Source organism: Enoplosus armatus, chromosome 19, assembly GCF_043641665.1.
Source record: "Enoplosus armatus isolate fEnoArm2 chromosome 19, fEnoArm2.hap1, whole genome shotgun sequence".
NCBI lineage: Eukaryota > Metazoa > Chordata > Actinopteri > Centrarchiformes > Enoplosidae > Enoplosus > Enoplosus armatus.
In genome coordinates, this window is record NC_092198.1 from 2,642,346 (window position 1) to 2,657,500 (window position 15,155).

A 15,155-nucleotide genomic window follows, 5' to 3' on the forward strand; every position below is an offset into this window, starting at 1 on the left:
AAGTCTGTTTTTTTTTCTGCTTGAAAACTGACTTGAAATTAGATTGCACTTTTTTTGCTGTCTTCGACTAAATATCTTTTAAAGCCTCTTAGAAAAAGTTTTTTTTTTTTAACTGAATATCTTTTGTAAACTTTTTGGCTGTGATCCAATGAAGATCGGCGGATAAGCAGATTGACATTTTTCAAAAGTATTCACCCATAAAGAGTGATGATGGAGGCTTTTTCTCGGCTCAGTACTTCACATTATCATAGCTTCACTGGGAGCCGCTAACATCCTCTGCTGTTTGTTGTTGTGCAGGTTAAATGCCTCGCTCAAGGGCATAACAGTAGCATCTATGAGAACAGAAACATTAGTAGTATATAATAGCAGGTAAAAAAGGTTTTGATGCGTTCAAGTGTTAGTAGGAACCTCCAACAAACAAGATAGGGAACTCAAGGGGCACATTTTCATGTGTATGCTGCAGGTTTACTCCTGTAAATATAAATAGTGACACTATAGACTGTGTCGATAACACAGCAGAAATACGGACTCCAGGTTCGGGCTCATGTTCGCATCAAAATGTTGCCAAGTGAACAATTTCCTTTCGTGTTTTTCAACAACATGCTGTACTCATGCAGGTAAATGCTATGGTTTTTTAGAAGATTACTTAGTCAGAAGATTAGATAGTCACAGCACTATGAGAGGAAAACTTAACTTAACCTGTTCACTCTGATGGATTACATATCTCAGACAATCTTCAAGTCTCTACATGTTTTACTTTATAACATACTGAAAAACCAGTCGGCTGTATGTTGGAAAATCAATCTAACAATTGATGGTTTGCTTTGGGTCAGCAGTAACGTAAATTACACAGTTTGTTGTTAATGAGCCAAAACGTGCTAAACCACACGACGGTCCATTAAATGTCCTTAATGGCACGAACACTTCCAGATCCAGTCAACTCTGACCTCTGACCTCTCTGTGGATTCATCAAACTTTAAGAAATACGTATGAACTGGTGAGTTCACCGTCTCCTGCTAAAGTCTAAAACACACGCTTATATAGTGCGGATACTTTGGACACAACTTATTTGAAAGCTTTGTTTCCATAGCAACCAAACATCACTTCTCAAAAAACTGTTGCAGCTTTTGGACATTAAAAAAAAAACTCCTGTTGCTCAATTAGTGTGTTATTGTCTCATTACTCATGATACTATCACCGTTTTCTGTCTGCTGGCTGTTTGTCGTTGTCAGCTGCCTTTTTGTGATTCACTGACTCGTGAAAAAAGCGTCTGGAAATGTCAAGTGATACTCTCGCACTATTTCAACTTTACCGGAGCACTTCAGGCGGCCTGTAAAGACACAAGATGAAGCACTTCTCTGTAAGTGGACAGTTTCTGTGAACCTGCTGCTCCTTTACTGAAAAAGCCAAACAGGAAATGGCAGCTTGAAAAAGTAAAATACCAAAGATAAAATGTCAAAAACTGAAAGCTGATCTGATAAGTTGCACAGTGTTGAACAGCACCTGAACCCACAACAGTCTGACACCAATCTGCCAATCGTGCCCACTCTACCTTTGAGCCTGGCCTCCACCGATTTGCTTATTGTTCACTAATTATGACCTAGTTTGTTAGTTTCAGACTTACTGCTGATTTGTCTCAGAACTGCGACAAAGAAGCCCAAAAATCCTTTTCCCCATGGATTGTCATAATAAATGACCTGTATGTAAACGTCCATGAACATTTAATATTATACTATCTTTAAGTGTGTTATTTCATCACATATTTCCACATCTTTTTCTGCTCCCTAAAGAGAAATCAACTTTGTTGGCACATACACATCATAAGCAACTTTAACTGGAAAGATTGGGACGCCATCTTGGAATCAGTATCGTAAAATACATCCATGGCGGACCTCCTTTCTTTCTCTGCTCATCAGCCATGGTGGCTGTCACTGCTCATGCTAACCACCATGTACTTCGGCTGTCTGTTCCAAACAAACTGTAGACATGTAAAGAGTGTGTGACAGAGCATGTAACGTTTAGAGCAGCGAGCGCTCAGAACTGAAAATGGAAAATCTTGTTTTGGTTTACTATTTTGTTACATCAATTGGCATTCAAGGGCAGCAAGACAAACATAAAATGCCAAATGAAAATGTTTTGGATTATTGCTGCCATAAATATCTTTTAAATGGAAGATAAAAATGTTTCCATGTCAAATAAAGCTGTTTGCAGCAGTGAAGAGGCTTCAGAGGATCCTCTGTATCCTGGTGAGAGCGAATGTTCCAAATTCACAAACTAAAAATAAAAGGCAGCTAAACTACTTCCAGCTCCAAGTCACCACCGGAAAACACACACACACACACACACACACACACACACACACACACACACACACACACAGCAACTCTTACATACAGTGAGCCAGAGCCAAAGGGAGCAGAGGGGCTCGAGGAGACAGATTGTCTTTTAATTGGTTGAAAACTGCAGAGCTTTGAGAAGGGCTGAAGGGGAGGATACACATACACATGCACACATAGAAAACACACACACACACACACCACAATGTCCTCTGTGATAGTCAGGAGACGTAGCAGGTCCCTGCTGACTGACTGGTATAATGAGCTGAACCCAGGCCAGAACCTGGAGGTGTGTGCGTGTCCGTGTGGATCAGTTTGTATTGTTTGTGTGAGCGGCAACCTGCTGATATCATCAAACTGAAAAACTGAACGAAGGATCAGAGATTGAGGGTCAGGAGAGTAAAAGTGTGTGTGTGTGAAGGTTTTGTTCTGCTGTACCATCACTGTACCTCTACTCAGCTCAATGTTTCTTTGCTCATCAGCCAAAAGTCTGACTGAAACAGGTTTCTGACGATTTACGACTAAAGCTGTTTATAGTCAATATTCTTCAGATTTCATTGTCATGACATTTCCTTGCAAATACAAATCAGACCGGGATGCCCATAAATGATGTTTACACAAAATAACAGCCCTCCAGGTGAAAACATAAAACCCTTCACATTTACAATCATACGATCAAACATTTGATGAACCGTAATAAAAATAAGAACCTAGTTACAAAATAAAAGCTGGATGTATTTTACAAAATATGTGATGTGTGTGTGTGTTAGCGATGGGCATTACGGCTATTTGGAGGGAGCCGAATTTTATGGATCAGTTGCTTCCTGAGAGCCATCGTAGGGGACGGGGGTTATTACGTTTATCTGCAAAATAATGACGAGGATAATGATAGGGTAAGATCTGAATCAGATTCAAACTCTGACAGAGAGGTGTGGACTAAATTACTTTTAGTATTGTCAGACCTAATGTCCCTCTACTTTGTCACTGAATTTATTGCTTTGAATTCACCATCTGTATGAAATGGGTTATGTAAATAAAGTTGCTTTGAATGCAGTTCATGCAACACAGTGACTCACTGTTCACGTAAAGCGGAGTGGAGTCAGTGCGGGCGGTGAAATTTGGGCACAACCATATAAAGAACGACTCGGTTCTCTTCGTCGCTACCAAAGAGCCGTTGTAAGAGTTGCTGTGTGTGTGTGTGTGTGTGTGTGTGTGTGTTACCTCCTGATGGTGCGCAGCAGTGTGGATCTGGCCTCGTTGTGGAAGGTGATGATGATGGAGGTTGGAGGAAGATCAGAGTCGTAATGAAGAGTGGTGCACCTACAGAGAGAGAGAGAGAGATTGACTGAACATGACAACCGATCCGTTGAAAGGCATATTTCCATCAGTCAATATGCAGATTTCTAGAACATATATATTAAAACACCTCTAGAAGATCCAGAATCTGATAATAATGTAAATAAAAAAGCTTCTGGAGGTATCAGATATTATATATATTGAACAGCTGAAACAAAATTAAATCTGGCAAATGAGGCAATTCCTGATTGAACGTATTAAAAAAAAGTCCTGAAATTAAGAATACAAAATGAAAGAACAATAATAAACTGCTTTGACGTGTAGTCCAACATGTTAAATGAGCCGTGATGCCGGTCACATTCAGCTTACATGAAATATGGCTAATATTAACACTCACACACACACACACACACACACACACACACACACACACAGTGACCAAGTCAGGCCAGACCTGTTGAAGATGAATAATAGATAACCAGCCAGAGGCTCATTAAAATACACCACATAACAATGTGTGTGTGTGTGTGTGTGTGTGTGTGTGTGTGTGTGTGCTGCCTCTGTTGGGTCAGCAGCCTTTTCTTCTAAAAGAGCAAAGGCACGCACGCACACACACACGCACGCACACACACACACACACACACACACACACACACACACACACAGAGTATAATGAGAGGACTGGCCTTTACCTATCAGATTGATGGATTGGTGACATTTTCAAACAGAAACAGCCGGCTTGCTCAGTTCTGGCCTTCATTTTTAAAAACCTCGTCTTCCTCAGACTTTACACGACACACTACACCATAAGCCATCGTAACGCGTTGTTCTCTGCTGCAAAATAATGAACTTTTTCTGAGTGACAGCACTAGTTTTTGTTATATAACTACAAACCCATATCTATAATAACCCCAACGTGTTTCTCGGCTTGCCACCAAGACAGGTTGGGAAGCTCTCCTCTGTTGCTGCCCCACTTTGTAGTTTAAAAAGATAAGATATATTTTTTTTTTCACAGAAAACATTTTAGCTTGTGTAGCTCAGAGGCAAGAAAACCTGTCTGAAATAAGACGACACCAAACAACATGTTGACTAGCTGTGATCTGGGAGGAAATTCCATATCAGCAACAAAATGTTTAATAAAATGCCATAATCTCTATGAAGTCTGGCCAGTTCAGTTCATATTCATAACCAAAAAGTGGTTATGGATCTGGTGAACATGACTTCCTTCACCTTTTCATATATTGTGTTGTTAGTTTGTGTGTAATCATTTTTCCCAACAAATATCACTGAATATGTACTCTAGCAGATGTTTGGTGCCATATATCCAACAATCTGTGAATCCCAGGGTGTCCCATCAAAGTGTCCCTGAGCCAAACATTGAACCACCTCCTGTGATTTGCTGTGGGGTTAGAACGCAAGTTCAACTCCTAATTTGTTGTATTAACAGGTCGGCGAGCAGCACCAGTCAGTGCACGCGGGCACCCGGCTGTGAAATAATACCATCAGCACCTCATTAACTCGCAATTTGATTTTTTTTAGTTTAGAGGCACGTTGATTAAGTGGGGAAATATTGCCAAAGCAGATTACAGAATGTAAAAATTCAGAAACAAGCGTGTGATTCATGCTTTTAGCGCTGTAACAGAAACATGTCGATGAGAGAGGATTCAGGGTGTTGCTGAAGGGCGTGTCGGCCAGCGGGGGTGAGTTTTACTCAGTGTTTGGAAGTTTGTTTGAGAGCTTTTTTCTTTCTTGTTTCCTTTTTGACTTTTAGTTCTTTCTGTCTCTATCTAGCTGTCATGTCTGTCCTGACATCCCTCTTTTCTCTCTCAGCTGGATTTTCTATCATCAAAACATTTGATAGACGAACAAAATGAAACACAATCTGAAGACAGAAAGCATCATATAAAATATAAAATGCATACAAGCCTATAAGCCTAGCTCATGGCCCAGTTTATGAGTTTTAAGCACACACATATGTACACACACATACACACACTTTGGAAAGCTGAGGTTTTTAATTTGAAGGCCAGAACAGGCTGCGAGCAGACTGTTGTCACTTTGCATTCAGATGTCTTTCCGTCTTTCCTTTCTTCCTTTCTCTCTGTCTTCTCTTCCATTGTCTCTGTCTCTCTCCTAGTGAGAATACGAAGATGTGCTGTATATATTTGTCATATCATATCCCATCATGCCCCTCTCCGCCTCCTCCAACCCTCTATCTTCCCGTCTCCATCTCTGGTTTTCCTGCAGTTGATTTATTCAGCAGCTCTACCAGAGAGGAACGATAAGAAGATAAAGAGCGTGTGTGTGTGTGTGTGTGTAAGAGAGAGAGCGAGTGAAAGAGGTGGACGAACGAGGCCGAGAGACACAGTGACAGACAGGCGGAGAGAGAGACAGACAGAGATGTACAGATAAAAGTTGTGCTGACAGATGACTGATGTTGAAGCTGATATGAACAAGTCTCCATACTCCCCAAGCGTATGTATGTGTGTGTGTGTGTGTGTGTGTGTGTGTGTGTGTGTTCCTGATGCGTCAAAGCTCAAGAGAACACACACACACACACACACACACACACATGGCAGGAAACGGGAGGAAATACAGGAGAGGGAAGAAAAGAGATGAAGAAGAGGAGAAGGACAGGAGGAAATAGAGAAGAGGGATAAATGATGGGCGAGGAGAGAAGACGAAGAGTAAAATATATAAATGATAGAGGAGGAACGAAGGAGGGGGGGAGATTAGGAGAGGATGTATGGCGGAAGAAGAGAGAGTACAGAGCGAGGAGTGAGGAGAGAGCCGTGATGAGAAAGTGGAGAGGAAAGAAGAAGAGAGGACGGGAGGGGAGAAGAAAAAGAAGAAGAAAATGGTAGAAAAATGGAGGTGACAAAAGAGGAAAGAGCAGTGGAGAAGAGAGGGAGAGGAGAAGAAGAAGAGTAAGGAGAGTTAACTGAGGGATGGAACAGAGATGAATAAGAGGAGTGAAGGGGGGAAATAAACTAAAAGAGAAGAGAGGAGCAAAGAGAAAAAGAAAAAGGGAGGAAGAGATGGAAAGAGATGATTGAGAGAAGACGAGACGAGAAGAAAAGCAAAGAGAAAAAGACAGAAGAATAGTGAAGTTTAAAGAGAACTGATTTTAAGAAAGATCGGAGGTGCAGTACGGCCATGAATCACACAGAAAACTATTTCATCCACCGAAGATAAAAACAAAAACAAATGGAAAAAGAAATCCAGGACAGGAGTCTTATCTTTCATTACCAATCAACTTGACCTTCATCATCTCCCAATGTACACAACACTCCCCGTAAAGCAGCGGATCTCCAAACAATCCACAGTTTGATTAAAGGCCAGAGATGAAGAAGAGGAGAGAGGGGAGGAGATGGAAATGTAGAAACAAGACAAACGAGAGCGCAAAGAAGAGGGAGGAAGAGGAGGAGAAAACAATGAGGTTAAAAAGAGTGCAGAGGGTAAAAGAGAGGATGACAATAGACAAGATAAATAGAAGAGGAGAGATGAGATGAGTGTTTACTGTAGATTTCTGTGCAGATGGTGCGAAAAAATCATTTATATTTGATGAGCAGAGCCATTTGAGGAGTGGATGTGTGTGTGTTGGTTCATTTAAGTTCATCTGGAGGTGGTATAAACACATGAAAGGACAGGTCAAAACCAGCAGGATACACACACACACACACACACACACACACACACACACACACACACACACACACACACACACACACACACAGTGCCTCTCTGCAGGCGGTGCAGCCGACCTGTCAAAGTGTGTGTTCGTGCTGCAAAATACTAATGGCCACTGATGTAGCCTTGAGATACTGTCAGACCTTTTCACACACACACACACACACACACACACACACACACACACACACACACACACACACACACAGTATACCTACCTACCTGCAGCCTCTGAACACCTCTAACGCTCTTCTCTCTCTCTGTCCTTCACGTGTTCTGCCTCTCAGCTATTCTCTCTCTCCCTCTCTCTCTCTCTGCCCTGTCTCACCTCTCTGTCTCACCTCTCTGTCTCACCTCTCTGTCTCTCGGCCTCGTCTTGTTTTCTCCGTCTCACTCCTGGCTGAAAAGTTAAAAACATAAAAGGCACTAAGACTTAAGAGTTACTGTAGCTGAGTAGTGATTTACAGCAGCGTTTTTTGAGCTAAATTCATTGCCTTCCAAAATGAATATGATTGTAACTTTTACGGTGAAGTTTTCATAAAGTTTAGGGAACTAAAACTGCTTGGTTAGTTTCTTTAATGGTCATAGTCAGAAGAAATGGGATGTGAACAGCTGTCCTTCATAAGCCCACTGCATACTAACATCTGTAGTGCAAAATTAGTCAAATCAACCAGAAAATGGTGCCCAGCAACAGATTATGTCTTACATCATCTTGGAGGTCACAAAGACTGGACGTTACTTTTAGCTGTTTTCAGTGCCTTACAAACATTTTGACAGCTGCAAAACTGTCAGTGATAAGTTCAACTATAACCGAGAACAAAGACAAAGGGAGGGTCTTTGTCAGATGTTTGGCAGCCCTTTATGATCTGACTTTAGCAGAGCTGTAGACTCAAGACTTGGACACTTAGATTCCCTGAATGTGACTTAACTTGAGATTTCACATGGCCTTGACTGCTATTAGACTTTACTTGTTTGAGACTCGACTCACTTGACTTGAGACAAGAAAGCAAAAACTCTCTTAAGACTCGACTTTCCCCTAAAACGGCTCAGGCTATTAGCACATGGCTAACAGGACGTTGGGTCTTCTGTTTGCATTCAGTATTCTTGATGTTCTGGGTTCCTGTGTCGTCCTGTGTGTATTTGCAGGATTGATGAACTTCACATGCAGCAATGGAAAATGGAAAAGTGCTTACAGTGAGCGGATGCTGTACACTGAAGAGCTATTTTCACAAAAAAGGCGACTGAGAAAAGTATCAAATATGGTATTTGCTCGATGTGATATTCTTAAGAATAAACATGTGCAATGGGAACTGTAATATCATTTTGTTTTTACTTGGGCAGCGCGATATGGAACAATGTCAGTTTAATCTGAGCAGAGTAGCAGCACGCCTGCTGGAGTAAGATATTTTGGTAAGCTTTTCACCTCTGGCCTTTCTTTCTTTCTTCCTCTTCCCACTATCTCTGTCTCGCTTCTATTCAGGTGTTCACAGAGGAGAAGATGGCCTAGTTTTGGCTGGTTAGGCAACAGCCATTTACATATTTATACACTGCTGGTGAATGAGGGAGCGAGGGATTTCTCTTCCACTGATGGAGAGAAAGAGGAGGAAGAAAAAAGAGACAGCGAGGGACAGTTGATAATGCCTCTTTTCTTCTTTTACTGGAAAATTCCATTAGGAAAATTTCCGAGTCAATGACTCCAATGAATGAATGGCTCATATGAATAGTTTCAGTAGATTCAACAATTTTAATTGAAGCAGGTTCAATCCCCAAACGGAGGAAAGGGGAGTACACGTAAAACTGACCAGGTTGTGGCTTCGTATTCACTGTTTTCTGCTGCCAAAGTCGAATTTATTCAATTTCTAATTTCATAAAGCAACAATAAAGTAATTCACAACGCAGTGTAGAGACAGAGCGACTGCAAGTTTACGTGACATATAAACGCATTAAGGTAGGATGAAACTTTGATTCATGTTGAATTGCATCTCAGCGGACTAAAAACTCCTGGATCCACACAATAAAGTATTTACATGCTCCTCAGCCTGTGCATTAAAACCAGACTATGCAAGTTTTAGAAGATGAATCGACACAATCTTCTTCCTACAAGTGAAAAGTTGAATTCATAAGCAAGAAAACGCACCATCAATCAATTCAACAAAGTCAGCGGTTTTGCTACTACAGCATTACTTGGTCTGTTATGACCACGTCTTCACTACTTTTTCATTGAAATCAATTAGCAGAGATTATCTTCACTTAGAATGAACCAAGTCCATGTTTTTCTGACAGCTGCCCTGTTTATATCTTCGTTAATCTAACTTTAATCAAAAACTTTGAGTCAAAATAACTGCACAGAAGTAAACATCAGGAATGTGTTGGAAGAGACAGGAGGGTTGCTGTCATGTCTGAAATATCTGTTGTGTTGCCCTTTACAGGACAACTGATGGACAACACGGCCGTCAGTTCAACATCCAGTTCCTCGGAAGCATTTCGTCAAAATCAATTATGGGTTCAAGAACTACTTTTCTACTTTTTCTAATCACCTCACATAGATGGATCCAGAATGAATGAATGCCATATAAACACAACAAGAATACTTCAGCTACATGCTACAAACTCCATCATTATCATCACACCCATGACAATAATACTTGCGTACATTTCAGGAATCTTCTATCTCTTCTATGACTTTTCGTAGAGATGGAAACAGTTTGTTTTGACCAGATAAACGACATACTGACACCGTTACTACTGCGGTACACCTCTGAAACAGGTTAAACAGTGTGTGTCATTCACAACAACAGTCCAAAATCAATATGCAGCACTCTTTTAAACTTATCTTGAATCTGTCTTGTTGTCACGCGTCACTATTTAGAAGCAGGTGGTGAAGTTGCCACAGTCAGAAGAAGTCGTGACTTTAAAAAGAAGAGATCTCATTTTGAAGCTTCATTATCACTCTGCAACTGTCCTGCTGCATTATCAGAACGAGTTAAATATTCCCTCTGATCGCAGCTTAATTGGGCCGAGTAAACAGATTTGACTGCAGACTCTGATTTAAAGGGATTTCACTAACAGTGACACTCCATATCCACAATTTCATGTTCTTGTTGCTTAAATAAGGAAGTACAAATTAAAATGCATGAATGAGTCAAATGTTTAGGTGACACTGTGAAGTCACAGAATCACACATGGTATGAAACGCTCCAAATTTGTTTAGTGTTTGTTTAATGACTATTACTTCCACCATCTTTTTTTCTCTCATTTTTTTTAAAGAACGCCATAAAAACTAAATTTAGTGGAGGAGGGGGCGAGGTTGTCACACATACTGCAAATCCTGGCGAGGATTAATAAGAGAGAGCAACTTCCAAACTGACTCCAACACCCACCGTCAGATTAAAAGGAGAACAGTGTCGCCCAGGAGGACTCGGTTTGGCCTCTCCAGCAGGCTAACATGAGAAACAACCCCCCACGGCAAGAACGCTAAAAACTGCTTCAAGAGAAGACACGTGGTGGATTCAGAGCCAAGCCAAATCTGAGGACTAGTTGTTATTGGTAGAGTTGAGAAAAGGGGAAGTGGGTGTCAGAGATGAACAAAGGCAGAGATTTTCAGATACGACAGAAGAGAGGATGCTTTTTTAATTTTAACAACTCCCGGGGCTCCTCTGGCTCCTTGTTAGTGCTGCTGAGATCCCCCAGCGGGGCGGAGAGCCGCGTGTTTTCCAGAGTTTTCTGGCTGTTTAAAAAACATGAGGCTGGAACTGCTGGGAGAGATGCTTCACCCCCGTGCTGCTTACATATTCATGCTTTACAGTTCCACAACTCTGACTGCCTCTGACTGTGTGTGTGTGTGTGTGTGTGTGTGTGTGCAGCATCTGTGTTTTTGCACAGGTGTTTGTACTTGTGTGGAAACATTTTGCATGAATTTGAGTTTGTGTATGTCTTCATGTATACACACACATCTTCTATATGTTTTTGTGCATGTTCTGATGGGTGTGTGTATGTGCAGGTGTGCCACTGATATAATTGATGCAGTAGTTTCATTTTGGATGTCACAGTCTTGAAACATCAGAGGATCTTGTCATCATCAAAACATGAAATGACCTATTGTATCACATAATAACACATGTATAACCTGCACTACCTGTTACGCAGTAGGTGTTTTCAGCCAGTTCATTGGTTGAAGATACTCAGACATAAAAGCGGTCCCTCTGCGAGCTGTTAGTTTCTCTTCCTCCTCTTGTGGGTCTAGTTAGCCGTGTTTCTTTTCTTCTGTTTCATATTGTTATGTAAGTAAACCTCTTTGAAGAAACTTTGCAGACAGACAGCACACATGAGCGGGTATCAGAAACCGCATGAGGACGTTCCTCACTGGGATTTTGGGAAGGGAGATGCAACTGGTACAAAGCAGCGGGCAAGCTGCTGTATCAAAGGAACATCTGTGATATTAATATGGAGAGATATATGTTTGTGTAGTGGATGCTTCTAATGTATACAGTTTGTTTTTTTAGCTACTTATCTATACTACCATATGCACCTGTTTTTGTACTTGTACTGCTGTGACACTTCAAGTTTCCCTGTGTGAGGTAGAAAATGTTCATCTTATAAAGCATTTTATTTTCAATATGGGACGATCTCGTAATATACGGGACGCATGGCAACCCTCATATCAAGTGTGGTGCTACTCATCCTAGTATCTCTAGTGGCCATTATGGCGCTACTGCGACCAATACTATGGTTTCAAACCTCTGGGATCTTCCTTAAATTTAAAAGTTAACAATTCAAGCCGTTTGTCTGAGACACAGTCCCGCCCATGTTTTCACTCTTGTCCACTGATCTACAGGTTGGAGGTAATGAGCAGAGACACCCAGCAGCGCTCCAACAAAGGCAGTGAAGAAGAAGACTGCAGTAGTGACCATGGAAGTGAACAACGCAGGATTAAAAATCGGCTTTGCAAATGTTTTATGAGAAAGGAAGGAATGTATGACAGCAACCGCCACAGTTACTACTACCAGTACTATTACTGCTGCCATTACTAATAATTATGTACACTAGTGCTGATCACTATCACTAAGACTACTACAACAACTGCTACCAGTGCTGTTACTACCGCTACACCACTGTTACTACCTCCACTACTACTAGCAGTACATTACTGCTGCAGCCACTTCTTCTATCACTACTAATACAGCTATTGCACTAAAACGTGATACTGCTACAACTACTATTACAACTAACACCACCAGTACTACTGGTAGTGCTATTAAAATTGACACTACACCACTAACACTACTAGAACTATTACTCCTACTACTGCTGTAACCAGTTCACTATGGTATTAAGGCTACTACCGCTTGTACCTCTGATATTATTCGCAGGGCAGCTACAATCTACCAATACTCCCGCAAAGGGATTATTCAAATATTCCGGTGAGCAGGAGTTCTTCTCTATTCATGACGGGAACAAATGTAATTGGAAACGTTCACAGTACACGATCCTGTTTTGTATGTTAATGATGGAGAATGATTGAGTTATTTGCTTTTGTTTTTTTTATTTGCATTTCAGAGAGAACAGTAAACAGAAAGAGAGCGGCACCAAGGGGTTAAGAGAAATAACGAGTGACTGAATGAGTGTGTGAACAATGCTAACACTAATACTAATACTAACGGTACTATCGCCGATGATAATATCACCATAACGTCCTCGTTCACACACCCACTCCGTCCCTCTCCCTCTCTGCGTCGCTGCACCTCCCCATCTCTCTATCCCTTTGTCTCCGTCTCTCTCCTTTCATCCGTCATGTCAGAGCAAAAAGAAACCAGGATCTAAACTCAGACAGGGCTTTGAACAATAAAGCAGATGAAAGATCTGTCACTGAGAACGACAGAGAGAGGGAGGGGGAGAAGAGTCTGCTCTTTCTCTCTCTGTTTCACACCCGTGTCTCTATTTCTGTCTCTCCATCAGCTGAACGGACTTCAGAGAGAGAGAGAGCGATTTAGGGAGTTGGACAGGGGGACAGAGAGAGGGGATGACAGTGGGTGGAGGGAGAGGGAGAGTGGGGGTGACAGCAAGCAGAGATGAGAGAATGAAAGACAGAAAAAGAGGAACAGGAAAAGAAAAGGGAGAGGAAGAAGAGGAGATTAACAAACTCAAATGAACCAGTAGTGAGTCAGTAGAAGTGACAGAACACCAGAAAAAGAGGCAGAAGGCAGAAACATCACACGATGAAACAAAAGGAACAACAACTGAGCCCCTTTTTACGATGTCATTTTAAATCACAGGTTGTATACCTCTGCAGGACGGTGATAATTGCTGGATGTTTGGTTTGTTAGTCGTTTCAATGCTTTGTTTGATAGAGGAGATGATCTCTGATGTATCCGTGAATAAATGCATTGTTTACTGAATGTGAAGAAGCTGAGCGAGAGCGCCGAAATCTTTAGTATCATCTTTCTGGGAGAGGTAGTCATTTCAATGATTATATACACTATATTGCCAAAAGTATTCACTCACCCATCCAAATAATTAAAATCAGGTGTTCCAATCACTTCCATGGCCACAGGTGTATGAAATCATGCACCAAGGCATGCAGACTGTTTCTACAAACGTTTGTGAAAGAATGGGTCGCTCTCAGGAGCTCAGTGAATTCCAGCGTGGGACTGTGATAGGATGCCACCTGTGCACCACCTGGACTGTGCAAGTCCAGTCGTGAAATTTCCTCGCTCCTAAATATTCCACAGTCAACTGTCAGTGGTATTATAACAAAGTGGAAGCGATTGGGAACGACAGCAACTCAGCCACGAAGTGGTAGGCCACGTAAAATGACGGAGCGGGGTCAGCAGATGCTGAGGCGCATAGTGCGCAGAGGTCGCCAACTTTCTGCAGAGTCAATCGCTACAGACCTCCAAACTTCATGTGGCCTTCAGATTAGCTCAAGAACAGTGCGTAGAGAGCTTCATGGAATGGGTTTCCATGGCCGAGCAGCTGCATCCAAGCCACACATCACCAAGTGCGATGTAAAGCGTCGGATGCAGTGGTGTAAAGCACGCCGCCACTGGACTCTAGAGCAGTGGAGACGCGTTCTCTGGAGTGACGAATCGCGCTTCACCATCTGGCGATCTGATGGACGAGTCTGGGTTTGGCGGTTGCCAGGAGAACGGTACTTGTCTGACTGCACTGTGCCAAGTGTAAAGTTTGGTGGAGGGGGGATTATGGTGTGGGGTTGTTTTTCAGGAACTGGGCTTGGCCCCTTAGTTCCAGTGAAAGGAACTCTGAATGCTTCAGCATACCAAGAGATTTTGGACAATTCCATGCTCCCAACTTTGTGGAAACAGTTTGGGGATGGCCCCTTCCTGTTCCAACATGACTGTGCACCAGTGCACAAAGCAAGGTCCATAAAGACATGGATGAGAGAGTTTGGTGTGGATGAGTCCTGACCTCAACCCGATAGAACACCTTTGGGATGAATTAGAGCGGAGACTGAGAGCCAGGCCTTCTCGTCCAACATCAGTGTGTGACCTCACAAATGTGCTTCTGGAAGAATGGTCAAAACTTCCCATAAACACACTCCTAAACCTTGTGGAAAGCCTTCCCAGAAGAGTTGAAGCTGTTATAGCTGCAAAGGGTGGACCGACGTCATATTAAACCCTATGGATTAAGAATGGGATGTCACTTAAGTTCATATGCAAGTCAAGACAGGTGAGCCAATACTTTTGGCAATATAGTGTATATATATATGTGTGTTAGTTCTGCAACTAATGATTATTTTCATTATTGATTAACCTGCCGAATATTGTCACGATTAACCATTTAATAATTTCCCAGAGCCCAAAGTGACGTCCAAAG

At 41.9% G+C, this 15,155-nt stretch overlaps 1 protein-coding gene across 2 annotated transcripts in view; it reads right to left on the reverse strand.

Moving 5' to 3' along the window:
• galnt14 (UDP-N-acetyl-alpha-D-galactosamine:polypeptide N-acetylgalactosaminyltransferase 14 (GalNAc-T14)) overlaps positions 1 to 15,155 on the reverse strand; it is a 124,055-nt gene that overhangs the window by 43,791 nt on the left and 65,109 nt on the right. For both annotated transcript variants that reach the window (XM_070925700.1, XM_070925701.1), the window contains one exon: positions 3,558 to 3,656. In XM_070925700.1, the coding sequence (XP_070781801.1) occupies positions 3,558 to 3,656 (99 nt within the window). The remainder of the gene's footprint in view (positions 1 to 3,557; positions 3,657 to 15,155) is intronic.